We start from the raw sequence: 13,651 nt of genomic DNA on the forward strand, positions 1-13,651 counted from the left end.
ATTATTTGCATGCGTAAGTCACACCTGCTGTAGGCGGTACTGTCAGTCTCAGCCTTCAGGAAGCTAGGCGGCTAAAGAAACTGAAAGCTTTTCTGAGGGGCCAGCCCCGTGGCATAGTGGTTAAATTTGGCATGCTCTGCTTCGGTGGCCCAGGTTCATGGCTTTGGATCCCCGGTACAGACCTACACCACTCATCAGCTGTGCTGTAGTGGTGACCCACATATAAAGTGAAGGAAGATTGGCACAGATGTTAGCTCAGGGCTAATCTTCCTCAGCAAAAAACAAAAACAAAACATAGCTTTTCTGAGACCCAATCTTGATTGTCTTGTTCACTCAAACTGTAGAATACTGGTAAGCTTTATTGAACCCACTTCGTTACCTACTTTGTTTATGTATAAACGCTTATTTTCTTCAGCTCCATTGAAGGCAGGAATTGGATATCAATCCTTGACTTGTTACTCTTAGTCTCCTGCCTTGGCTGTTTCAGTGTTCGCTGAGGATAATGGGCCAAAGCTAGGAGTTCTCAGAAGGCATAGGTGTCATTTTTGAGGGTGCTCACATTCAGTCTTGAATTCCTGATTCTAGAGGAGAACGCATGCCTCCTCACTGGGGATTCCAACTGTCTGAGGAGGAGCACTCCTCCAGCAGTCTTTAGATACGTCTCTAACATCGGGCTCCGGAGTTTAGGACTCCTGCTTTTCTGAATGCTGCTCATTTTCTGAAAGTCAACTGAGTCAGGCTCTGGGGACTGAGAGGTAATTAAGACAGGAGCCCTGTCTCGATAAGTAAATAGGCCACGGCATGGCAAGTTGTAGAAGAGAGTTGAGCAAAGATTAGGCATCTCACATATTGTCTGGTCAAGGGTGGGGAAGGCTGCCTGGAAGGTTTTCTGGAAAAAGGTGGTCCCAAGAGCTGCAAAGTCAAGTCAAGTATTATTCACGTACTAATCCAATATTTGGTAATTTTCTACTTGGCACAGGAGATGCAGTGGGGAATATAATACATAAAAATGTGAAGTAGTCGTAAGTGCTCTAAAGAAAAAGAAGGCAGAGGAAAGGGATAGAGAGCAAATAGGGAGAGGGTATGCTACTTTAGGTGAAGTGATCACCTCTCTGAGGAAGTGGTATTTGAGCAAAGGTCTGGATGAAGCAGGACTGAGCTGTTAAGTTGGAGCATTAATCCAAATTGATCCAGCATCCGAGGGGCAGGATACCCCTGCCATACTATTTTCCCTAGCTCTTGGGTCCAGAGTTCTAATGAGTCATACTGCTTTCTTTCAAGGCCCCCTGTGTAGTAGGGAAATAGCTAGCAGGAAGGCTCAGGCCACAGTGCTCCTGGGTCTCCTTAGATGTTTGTGCCGAGGGAGCTGGTTCACCTAGGTAGTTCCCATCCCACTCACAGTGCTTTCTCTTTTCTTCTTTCAGTTTGAAGGATGACCTCTAGGAAGAAAGTGTTACTGAAGGTTATCATCTTGGGAGATTCTGGGTAAGTGTTTCTCATAAATTAGAGCTAACAGATTGGCTTGGATTTGAACTTCACCTCCTTGGTGCCCATGCCCTCCATGCTGACATTTGCCACTTCTCTAATAGCAGTGGCATGAGGACCATAGGTCTTCCTGCTGTTTCAGGGTACAGCAGAAATTTGAATGATCCCTTGTTATGTAACCCCTGTTCTCTAATTTTGGCATGATTTGGGGAAAAGGGTGGCTGTTTGAATCAACTAATAATGGACAATTTCATGGAATCCCTTTTCTCCAAGCTAGTTAGACTAGGGAAGATTTGTTGCCATTGGCATCATGCCTATTAAATGAGGTTTGGGATATACCTTGCAGTATCTTTCTACTGCTGTGCCTGATTTGGGCCTATATTCCAAGGAGCCTGGGACTGGAGAACTGGGTTCTTTTTTTAAAATTATGTTATTGAGGTTGTATTGTCTCATAACATTGTGTAAATTTTAGGTGTACATCACTATATTTCAGTTTCTGTATAGACTGCATCATGTTTACCACCAATAGTGTAGTTTTTATCCGTTGCCATACATTTATGCCCCTTTGCCCCTTTTGCCCTCCCCCCACTCCCTTCCCCTCTGGTAACCACTAATCTGTTCTCCTTATCTGTATGTTTATCTTCCACATGTGAGTGAAATCATACAGTGTTTGTCTTTCTCTGTCCAGTTTATTTCACTTAGCGTAATACCCTCAAGGTCCATCCATGTTGTTGCAAATGGCATGATTTTGTCTTTTTTATGGCTGTAGTATTCCATTATATATATATATATACACACCACATCTTGTTTATCCATTCATCGGTTGTTGGGCACTTGGGTTGCTTCCATGTCTTGGCTGTTGTGAATATTGCTGTAGTGAACATAGGGGTGCGTGAATCTCTTTGAATTGTTGATTTCATGTTCTCTGGATAAATACCCAGTAGTGGGATAGCTGGAGAGATCTGGGTTTTGATCCTACATCTGCCACTAACCAAGTAACTAACTGTTTAGTAGCTATTAAGATTCTGTGGGAAGTTTTTTATTTTAGACTTGACATCTGAAGTGACCTGTGAAAGCTTAGACCGACTGGAGGCTGTGTATGTTTAAAAATAAATAAATAATAATAATAAATGCAGAGGTACCTCCTTATTCAAAACTTCCCTGCCCTTCCTTTAAAAAGGTGGTCATTTTTCTCCTCTGCCTGGTCTTTTAATCACCTGAGGAGCCTTTTAAAAGTTAATGTTTGCCCAGACCAGGGTAGGGCCTAATTGGCAGTACTTAAATACTCTCCTCCCTCCCCTCCCCCTACCCTCCCCCTCTACTATTCTGTCACACTCACACCCTCTCTCCTGCTGATTCTGGTGTGCTGCCAGGATTGAGATGGACTACTTTCAGCCCTTTGATACCCAAACTTGCCTGAAAAGAATCACCAGGCTCTTGTTCAATTACAAATTTTCTAACCTGTCCCCTGGAAATTCCGATTAAGGTATCTTGGGTGGGAGAACCCTACCTTAGGTTATATCTGTACTTCTAGGTCCTCTGCATATAAAAGTGAATGTGTTCCTTTGCGGGAAAGAAAGGTGATATTATTGGCTATGAGGAAAGTTTTTGCATTATCTTCTGTCTGCTCTAACTAACCTCATCACCAAAAAATCACAAATTGTCTCTTGCTGAGTTTTCTTACTGGAAAACAGCTCTAGAGGAGCATACCTTGAGGTAGATTCTGATTTGGAGGAAATATTGGTGCTTTCTCTGCTTCAGATTTTAAACTTTGAAGCAGCAGGTTGACTGACTGGTGTATATGTCTCCTCGAAGCCAGTGGCTTCCTCTTGCTATTACTTTTTTGGACTGAATAGCAGCCACTAAATGGAAAGACACCCAAGGTGGCAGAGATATTTTTAGAATAGTAGAGTGACCTTACTGCTGAAGCTTCTTTTAGAAGAAGAGTATTTTCTGGCATCCTTTTGGAAGGAAAAAAAATAATACTAGGTTCTGTCATCTAAGTAGCCTGTAGCAAAACTTGTAAGCAGCTTTTCAACATCTGGTTCACATCTGTGCCCTGTATTTATCATAGGAGAAAGTATAACGTCAAGTGAGTAATGCTGGGAAGTTTGCTGGCACTGCCCTCTGTTGTGACGGCAGTTCCTTGTTTTCCTTCAAGATAGGTGGGTTCCTTCAGAATTGCAAGTGTCAGAATCAATTTTCAGTCCCATCTTAGTTGACTTGTGGTTTTTCTGCAATTTCAGAGTCGGTAAGACATCACTCATGAACCAGTATGTGAACAAGAAATTCAGTAATCAGTACAAAGCCACAATAGGAGCAGACTTTCTTACAAAGGAGGTGATGGTGGATGACAGACTAGTTACAATGCAGGTAAGCACACATCTCAACTTGCCAACTAAGCCTTGTTAGTTCATTCAGTCTTGACTTGTTTTTTGTGCATAGACATTTTCCCTCCCTGGTCTTCAAATCCCACTGTTATATTCGTAGATAATTGTCTACAATTAAGATTGCCAGATAATACAAGACATCAAGTATGTCCCAGGTATTGCATGAGACATACTAAAAATTTTTCATTGTTTTTTTAAAGTTCAAATTTAACTGGACTTGCTATTTTTTGTTGTTTTTTGCTAAATTTGGCAACTTATAGATCTCTGTCTTGTCTCCAAACTGTCTCTAACTCGTCTCTTTCTTAATATCCTTACCTCGTGCTTTAAACCAAAAAAATCTGTGTCTCTCCCCTAGGTTCTCACAGTAGCTCTTAAAGTAGTTTCCTTATTTTTCTAGCTGCTTTTAATCTGTCCTGTCTATAGCTGCCCACATTGTGTTTCTATTAAACCAATCGGTTTTTTTTTTCAGGTATCAGCTTAATCTTTCAAAGGCTTCCCTTTCAACATTTAGGATAAAATAGAGATTCCTTTATATGGCTTTTGGAAAGCCTTCACGTTCTGGCTATAGACTATTCTTCCCCTTTTTTTGTTGAAGAAGATTGTCCCTGAGCTAACATCTATGCCACTCTTCCCCTGTTTGTTATGTGGGACTCCTCCACAGCCTGGCTTGAGCAGTGTGTAGGTCTGTGTCCAGGACTGGAACCCGTGAACCCCAGGCCACTGAAGCAGAGCGTGCGAACTTAACTCCTGTGCCACCGGGCCAGCCCCTATTCTTCACTTTTTTGTCTCCTGCCAGTCCTTCTAAATCATGTGCTGCTCTTACAAACTGTGCTTGCACATGACTGCTTCCAGTAAGGCCCCTTTCTCACGTCTGCACCCATCCCGAAGTCTCCAACTTTTAGCCCAAATTTTGTCTTTTGCAACTCCTACCTCCACAGTAGTTCCTTTTTATATTAAATGTTCCTTTTATATTAAAACATTTCAATGATACAGGTTACAGGTATAAATTTTTACATGTGTTCACCTCGAGCTGTGACATGCTCCCAGAGGATAAGGGCTCTTGATAACTTCCTTGACTCACATGTCTAGGATGGAGCTAATATGGATCTCCCTTCCCCACCTCCCCAACGCATACACATAGAGATGTTCAAAATAAGTCAAACTTGAGAGAAAAGGAAGTTTCCAGATTACAGGAAAGAAGAGGGAACTGAAAGCTAGTGATAAGCTCAGGGGCTCCTACCGTGGTGATTTGTGATTTTATAACAGGGACTAGAGTTTTATCACTCATCAGAGGCAGGAGATGTGACTGCACAAAGTAGGGGAGCTAGAACTGAGAATCCCTTTGGAGACACACATGCACACACACACACACACACACACACACACACACACACACACACACACTTGTCTAGGACTTTGGAAAGACGTGAAAACAGGACCAAATACCTCAACCCAAGGAGTAGCAAAGCTAAGTATAGGCTTGGGACTTTGCCCCTTTGCCTCCTTGTTGCAAAATCTCAGTCCCACTATGCTCACGAGTAGATTCTGAGTTTATACTCTGCATGGTACTGAAATCTTTGTCTGGACAAATTTGACGTAAACCTCTGTCACTCCTGGCCAAGACAAAGGTGAGACTACTCTACAGGGGCATTTAACAACCTCTGGTCTGAAGATGATCTCATAGCCACAGGAGGAAATAGTGTACCACAAAAGATGCTCACAATGACTAGACGTTTTTGAAAAAGGAACAGAAACCATAATGAAAAGGAACACTGTAAAAAAATGAGGATATGGAAAACTTAGAACTTCAAGAAGTGAAAAAATAGTCACTGAAATAAAACTAAATGAACAGTTAAACTACAGATTAAACACAGCAGAAGAAAAGAATAAACTGTAAGAATTGAGCAGATTACCTCAAAGAAAACTAAAAAATGCAGGACATCAAGAAGCAATATCGGGCTGGCTCTGTGGCCGAGTGGTTAAGTTTGCGAGCTCCACTTTGGCGGCCCGGGGTTTTGCTGGTTCGGATCCTGGGCGCGGACATGGCACCGCTCATCAGGCCGTGCTGAGGCAGCGTCCCACATGCCACAACCAGAAGGACCTACACCTAGAATACACAACTATGTACTGGGGGCTTTGGGGAGAAGAAGAAAGAAGATTGGCAACAGATGTTAGCTCAGGTGCCAATCTTTTAAAAATATAAAAAGCAAAATCATAAGAGCAACTAGAGAGAAAAGATACTACTTGTGAAGGAACAACAGACAGATGAGTTCTCAGGAGCAAAAGAAGACAGAAGGAGATGAAATACTTTCAGGGTGCTAGGGGTAAAATACCCCCTGAGGATTTTACATGTGCACCAACCAGACTAAAGCTGCTTTCTGTACCAGGAGAAACAGAACTATAGGGTGAAGCTGTAGTTTCGATAGCCATGTGGCCTGATTCAGAAGTCAGAGCCCAGCCCCTTCTGGGTTGGGGGCCATCGTATAATAGAGCACCACATGCATTATTAAGCGGGGACCCTGAATTGCTGCCCTCTGGAGGAAACCCTGTCTGGGGAACTACAGGATGCTGAGTGGAGTCTGGAAAGAGAAGGTGTTCTTGAGAGGTTAAAACAAAAGGCTGGCCCTTGTGCTTTGGTAGCCAATTTCAGACTGGAAATAAAGGAAAACCATCATCTCTGGACAAAAGATCCTCATCCTAGATCTTGAGGAAGCCTCATATATTTTTCAAAGGCTTTTAGCAGCTTTGCAGTGAAAAATAAAACAGATAGGAAAATAAGTCCAAGAACCAATGGAAACCTCCATGGTAATTCAGAGTGTTTTATATTTAAAGAAATAGGACAGTCTTATGTATCTGCAGAGAAGAAAAAGGCAGTATAGGTTAATAGAACTTCTAAAATTGAAATACAATAACCAAAATTTGGAAATTCATTGAATGTTTTTAGCAGCAGGTAGGATATACCAGAAAAGTGCTGAAAGGAAGAATAGTGGGAAATATGAAAGAGGTGAAAACAGGATTCAGTGAGTGGGTGGGGCCTACTTTTAATCAATCTCAGAAGAGGGAGAATAGATAGAATATTTGCTGAGAATTTTCTAGAACTGGTGTGGCTCCAATCCACAGATTCAGGAAGACCAAATTCCGAGGCCAATTAAAAAAATCTACATGAATCGAAATGAAATTTCAAAGAAAAGGGGAAAGAAACTTGGGGGAAAAGATGACCTTGAAAGGAGTAGCAATGAGGCTGACGACTCGCGACAATAACAGTGGAAATCAATAGGCAGTGGAATATAATCTGAAAGAAACTGTCAGCCAAGAATTCTCTGCCTACTGAAAATATCCTCCAAGAGTCAAAGCATACATCCTTAAGTTCTAATGGTGAAAGTTCTAAAGGATGTTCTTCAGGCAGAAGGAAACTGATTTTATTTGGAAAGCTCTGAGATAAGAAAATAAACTGAGATAAATTTTAATAATATGCCTGTAGCTATTTTTAGAATTATGATCCTAATATTAAGAGTATGTAACTTCTGGGGCCAGACCCGGGGCCGAATGTTATGTTCACATTCTCTGCTTCAGCAGCCCAGGGTTTTGCTGGTTCGGATCCTGGGCACAGACCTAGCACCGCTCATCAGGCCATGCTGAGGTGGCGTTCCACGTAGCACAACTGGAAGGACCTGCAACTAGAATATACAGCTATGTACTGGTGGGCTTTGGGGAGAAGAAGAAGGAAAAAAAAGAAAAGATTGGCAACAGATGTTAGCTCAGGTGCCAATCTTAAAAAAAAAAATATGTAACTTTCAAGCTAGTATAAGGAAGCCAGCTTGGAACTATGTAATTTAACGTGTAGGGGAAGATAGTGACTGTTGTGGGCTTTTTAAATTCCTTATATTTTTCAGGAGGAAGCTGGAAATTAATTAATATTAAACATTAGATGGCGTCAAGTATGCCTGAAAAATTTAAAGGTAACCTATTATGAAGCCATAGTAACTTAAACAGTGTGATATTGTTACAGAGGCAAAGATCTACAGGGCACACCCAGACACTGAGTAGAGAGGTGGCTTTGCAGAAGAGTGGAGAAAGGAGGTGTTACACAATAAAGGGGGCTGGGCCAGTGGCTTCCCATTCGGGTGGAGAGTAGCAAGAGGGTTCAAGACTGGAATGGAAAAATACAAAATTGAAAACTTGAAAAATGAAAATAGAGGGGCTGGCCCGGTGGCATAGTGGTTAAGTTTGTGCAGTCTGGTTCAGCGGCCCAGGGTTCACAGGTTTGAATCCTGGGCATGGACATACACACCGCTCATCAAGCCATGGTGTGGTGGTGTCCCACATAGAAGAAATAGAGTCAATGGATGTTAACTCAGGGCCAGTCTTCCTTACTAAGGAAACAAAAAGAAAATAGAGAAATTTTTTACCTTAGACATTTAAAATAGAGAAAGCACAAATCATAAAGATTGATAGTAGACCACATTAAATTAAACATCTCAATATAAGATTCTCAAATAACAAAAATCAAACCACAGACCAGGAGAAAATGTTGATAATGCATAGTAGTATCCAGTCAGCAGACAACCTAGTAGATAACTGGGCGAAAGATGTCAACAGGCACTTCTCAGCGGAAACCTTAAATGTTCAGTGGATTAACTTGAGAGTATGGCATTGCAGCCTTATGTATAGTAATGAAAAACTACAAATGACTCAGATCACCAGGGAATGAACTGTGGTATGTTAGGACGTTGGAACACCATATAGATGTTAACTGTTGGAAAACAAAAAGAGCAAGTTGCAAAGAGATGTACAGGATCCTACTGTTTATGTGAGACAGATCTTCAGGAGTCTTACTTCCAGGGAGGAAGGAAAGGGAATGCTATGAGGAAGGGTTAAATCTTATTTCTTAGAGAAGAAAACCCAAAACCTGATGTTAAGATTTGTCACATTGGGGTGGGAGGATAGCTATATGGGTGTATTTTGAATGTAGAAAATATTTCAATTAAAATATTAAAAATTTTTAAAGATCACAGTCAGCCATGGGAATGTGCTTTTCGAAGTTTGAAGTTAAATTAAATTTTGGAAATGTGCTAAGAATAACCCTAAATTTTTCAGCTTTGCTTTTTAATTCCTTACTTTGCCTTCTTTGTGTGTCTGAGTTCCAAATACCCATTGGTTCCACCCAAGAGTAATAAAGTTCTTATATAGTTGTACTCTCGGATTTCTATCCTAAAGAAGCAATCTGAAATATAGAAAAGGCTCTATATGTTAATGTTCATTACTGAGTTACTTATAATTTTGGGAAATTGGCAGCAATATTTTTTTTTAATTTTTTTTTAAACTTTTAAAAATTTTAAAAAATTTTTTTAAAAAACTGAATGAAATGGTTTGCTGAATTTGCTTTCTGACTTTATTGGGCAACAGTAATGATGTGAGCTGTTGCCAGAGAGAATGCTGTGGTGTTTTGTGGCAGAGAGGAGTGACATGGGAGAGCATGTGGAGGGATGTCTGGTGTAAGATTTCAGCTACATAAAACCCTACAACATGAACACCTAAAATAAGATATGAGCTAATGAAGCTGGTCTCTGTGTGGGAGGATGCCAAGCCTTTTGCTTTACTTAGTCAAATGTTTACATAGTAACAATGTTACTTGTCTAATGGAGATTTTTTCCAAATTTATCCACACCTAGATTTAAGTTTTGGTTTTAAATTTTTCTTTCCTACTTTCTCTCTCTCTCTCTCTTTTTTTTTTTTTGAGGAAGATCAGCTCTAAGCTAACTGCTGCCAATCCTCCTCTTTTTGCTGAGGAACACTGACCCTGAGCTAACATCCATGCCCATCTTCCTCTACTTTATACGTGGGATGCCTACCACAGCATGGCTTTTGCCAAGCAGTGCCATGCCTGCACCTGGGATCCAAACCAGGGAACCCCGGGCCGCCGAGAAGCGGAACATGTGAACTTAGCCACTGGGCCAGCCCCGCCTACTTTCTCTTTATAGGAGTAGTTGTCTGTTTCTACTTTCCTTATTGTATGAGTGAATTCTTGATTTCCCCCTCCACCTTGGTCCCCTTTGGAAGGCTCATTTTTCTGCTCAAGGAGATAGGTATTCCGTGTAGGATGTTGGAAAACTGGAAAAGCACAAAGGTGAACATTGCCAGCAGCCCCTCTAGTAGCTATCCAGTGGTCTCCATTATGTACTTTGCTTATTGTATTGGGGTCAGGGCAGCCTTTAGTCCCCTACCCTGCCGAGAGGCAGGGAGAAGCGTTGGCCTGGAGTTTGTTTTATTGCCCTTCACCCTTACATCTAAGCCATTATCACTTCCTTATGGTTTTGAGTGGCTGCTTCCTTTACCCAGTGGTCTGAGCGCTTCTATGCCACATGCGGCCGTTCATGACAGCCCCCTAACTCCACTCCTCAGTGAGGGCTGACCTCCCATGGTCACTAGGACATGTCCTATCTCAGAACATTTCTTCCTAGAATGATTAATGCGTTTATGGGTTGGAGTTTCCTGGGAACAGAGTGGGCAGCCAAGGTTGGGCTCCCTGCTGCCAGATGTGTGACCGAGAGTCAGGTCAATCATGTCATCACGTACTGATTGCAGAGGGCCACGTACATCGAAGGCAAAGGCTTAGGTGGGCTTCTCAGAGCTGCCCTCATAAGAGTAATCCTTGGGTTCTTGGGAATTACTATTCACCAAAAATTGAGGTGTGCACTCTGTCCAGTACTGTTGGTAACCTCAGTAGCCTCCTTCCGCTGTGCCGTTAGCCTGGGCTGTTCTTGGCCCAGCAGCGAGCCCGAGTCTAACCCGTATGGTCCTACTGCTTCATTGGCGCTTCTTTAAGGAGTTCTACTGCTGCCGTTTCCAGCCTTCCTGACAATATTTCAGTTCTGGCTCTGCCTCTGTTTGCCACAGTGTCACTTGAGCCAGTCCCCAAGAGTAGGCCAACTGTGTGGATTTGCATATTATGTTTTAGGACTCCTTTTGGAGAACATCTTGGGGAGGTATTGTGGGGTTTGACACATCAGGACCTTTGTTTACCTTGGAAGTATTAAAGAAATAGGAATCCCGTCATACTGCCCTGTCTTCCTTGATTGCCTTTGTGCATACCTACTTTTTCTAACTAAGCATCATACTCTTTTTTTGTATAATGAGGCTCTTCCTACCTGAACCGGGAGCTCAGTCTGTGGATGGCCTAAGTGCGGTTGATGTGTTCCCCAAGCGTTCTGGATCACAAGGAGAAAGGACTGACTGCCTGAGAAGGACTTCACCTTGAAGTGAAGCTCAGCCATCCTTCCAGCAAAATCTGGTTCTGGAGATAAAACTATAGTGGCTGAGTCCATATTCCGTTTTGGTCCATACCCCAGGCTTTGGGGATAGTTGACTGGCAGTTTGGACTTAAAGTTGGACTTTATTTGGGTTATGAGGATGGTCCAGCCTCTCATGTTCTGAAGCTAAGTGGTTTCCCTGCAGACAGACAGTGGATTCAACAATTGAAGACCCATTTCAGCTGCAAGTGACTGCATGCTGCTTCTGACCTAGGCCCTCTCTTAAACCAGTGGGCTTGCTGGGGTGCGGAGCCGTGCCTCAAAACACTGGTCATCTCTCCAGGCTGCCCAAAGTGGCCCTGTTAGGGATGTAGGGTAATGAGGAAGTCCATCTTTGTTCTTGAGCTTAGTATGGCAATGAATAAGGGGAAGTTCTTTGAGCTGGTCACTGGTACCTGGTGTTCTTTTGATTAAAAGCTGACTTTGATCTATACTCTAGAGTCTGTTCTCTTTCCTTGTCTCTCTGTCAACGTTTTTTGTTTGTTTTTTAATTGAGGTATAATATAAAACATACTGATTTCTTTTTAAACTTTATATACAGTAAAGTATGTAGATTGAAATGTATAGTTCAGTGAGTAATCACCTCCGTATATTTTCATCACCCCCAGAAAGTTCCCAGAGTATGTAAATCTCAAGTTTACAGCACAAATTTTACATAAATATCTACCCACGTGACCACCACTTGGATTAAAAAATTTGGATAAAATTTGGAGAAAAAAATTTTCTAGCACCCCAGAGTTCGGACTCAGTGTCGCCCCTCAGAGACAGCCACACTCACACATGCTGTTGGTCAGGGTTGTTTTGGATCTCTGGTGCTGAAATCTGCTTCCTGAACTCTGAAGTCGCTTGTCTCTGGGTGGCCCCATAATCCAGCCCATTTCCTCTGGCATCCCCCCACTCCTGGTGCTCTGTCCCCAAGGAATAAATGTTTTGTCTCTTGTAGATCTGGGACACGGCAGGACAGGAACGGTTCCAGTCTCTTGGTGTGGCCTTCTACAGAGGTGCAGACTGCTGTGTTCTGGTATTTGATGTGACTGCCCCCAACACGTTCAAAACTCTTGATAGCTGGAGAGATGAGTTTCTCATCCAGGCCAGTCCCCGGGATCCTGAAAACTTCCCCTTTGTTGTATTGGGAAACAAGATTGACCTCGAGAACAGACAAGTAAGTGCTAAACATGCTAGGATTCACAAATTGTGGAGGCTTATGAACCTCTCCTTGTTTAGGTTATGGCTGCTGAATCATAGAAGGGGCCTCCCTTTAAAAGTAGCTGCTAAGTTTGGGATGACAGGTGCTGTTTTTAGCTTTGATTGATAAAAAGCCATGTGCCTCAAGGACCAATACCCAGTATGTCTGTATGTGTGTGCCCCCATGCAGGGGACGGGGAAGGGACAACTGACCAGTTACCTGCCCAGCCCTTGGAATAGGGCCTTGCTCCCTAACCTAGTAAAGGCATGCCATCTTAGCTTCCTCTGTGGCAAAACATGGGCAGTGAAAGTCTGTAGTGGTATTCCCTTGGAAATTATGCCAACAGAGTAGCAGGTCTGTGTTTTGAGGAGTTACCTGTACTGGCCATCCCTCTTGGTTCCAGTGAAGTGATTTGAATCTTGGGGCTATGTGGTATTCTGCATTTTGCTCTTTCGGATTTAAAGGCAGACATGTATTTACACCCTGGCTCATGCACTCTTAATTTGGGAATACTTCTTAGAGTCTGAATTTTCACTCATGTAACAAGAATACTCTGGGATCAGATGACAGTGCACCCATGTGTCTTGGCACCCAGGAGGAGTTGGGAGGTGGTGACTTTCTGGTTGGCCCATTGTTATTTTCCTCTCCTGTGACAGACTTCTGCTTCTAAGATGCCTTGTGAATTGGGAGAGTTCTGTGCTAAGCCTGGAACGTCTCTGGAAGGTACATAGGGGACTCTGAACTACCTTCGGGCCAGCTGCCTTTGAGGACCAGGGCCCAGGAGACCTGGTTTTAATCCTCGTGCTGCCCCTAGCTGGCTGTGACTTTGAACCATGCCTTTGCTTTCTGAGCATTGGTTCTCTTTTTGCATTTAAAAGGAGGGACTTAGATTTTGTCATTCTCAAGTGCTCTCTCAGCACCTCAGGAGCCTGCCTGGATCTCCATGTGTGCAGAAGATTGCTTTGGGCTTTGAGTAAAGTTGCTCTAGCATTTCTTTTGGGAATATAGACTCTTAATTAGAGTTAGGTTTATTTCTGATCATTGATCTCTTTCTTCCTTTTCTAAGTGACTGAGTCTGTCCTTGTGCCTGAAAATGGGCTAGGAGTAGGGGAAGGAATTAGGATATGAGGGGTGAGGATGTCGGTGAGAGTTGCAGAATTCTGTGGCACTTGAGTGTGTGGCACAAGTGACATAATATTAACATTAATTGGGAACGGACTGCCAACCTTAAGACCAAGCTGCCAGGCGTTTCCTGGGCTGGGACCTCCTAGGTCCCTAAA

The 13,651-nt window shown here is 42.8% G+C and overlaps 1 protein-coding gene across 2 annotated transcripts in view; it reads left to right on the plus strand.

Annotated features, from left to right (window-relative positions):
• The window catches only part of RAB7A (RAB7A, member RAS oncogene family), a 53,460-nt gene that overhangs the window by 33,729 nt on the left and 6,080 nt on the right, over positions 1 to 13,651 (plus strand). For both annotated transcript variants that reach the window (XM_023619873.2, XM_070237161.1), the window contains 3 exons: positions 1,425 to 1,485; positions 3,732 to 3,858; positions 12,129 to 12,347. In XM_023619873.2, coding sequence (XP_023475641.1) covers positions 1,433 to 1,485; positions 3,732 to 3,858; positions 12,129 to 12,347 — 399 coding nt within the window. In that variant the 5' untranslated portion in view covers positions 1,425 to 1,432. The remainder of the gene's footprint in view (positions 1 to 1,424; positions 1,486 to 3,731; positions 3,859 to 12,128; positions 12,348 to 13,651) is intronic.

The sequence above is a fragment of the Equus caballus genome, chromosome 16 (genome assembly GCF_041296265.1).
Source record: "Equus caballus isolate H_3958 breed thoroughbred chromosome 16, TB-T2T, whole genome shotgun sequence".
In the NCBI taxonomy this organism is placed as follows: domain Eukaryota; kingdom Metazoa; phylum Chordata; class Mammalia; order Perissodactyla; family Equidae; genus Equus; species Equus caballus.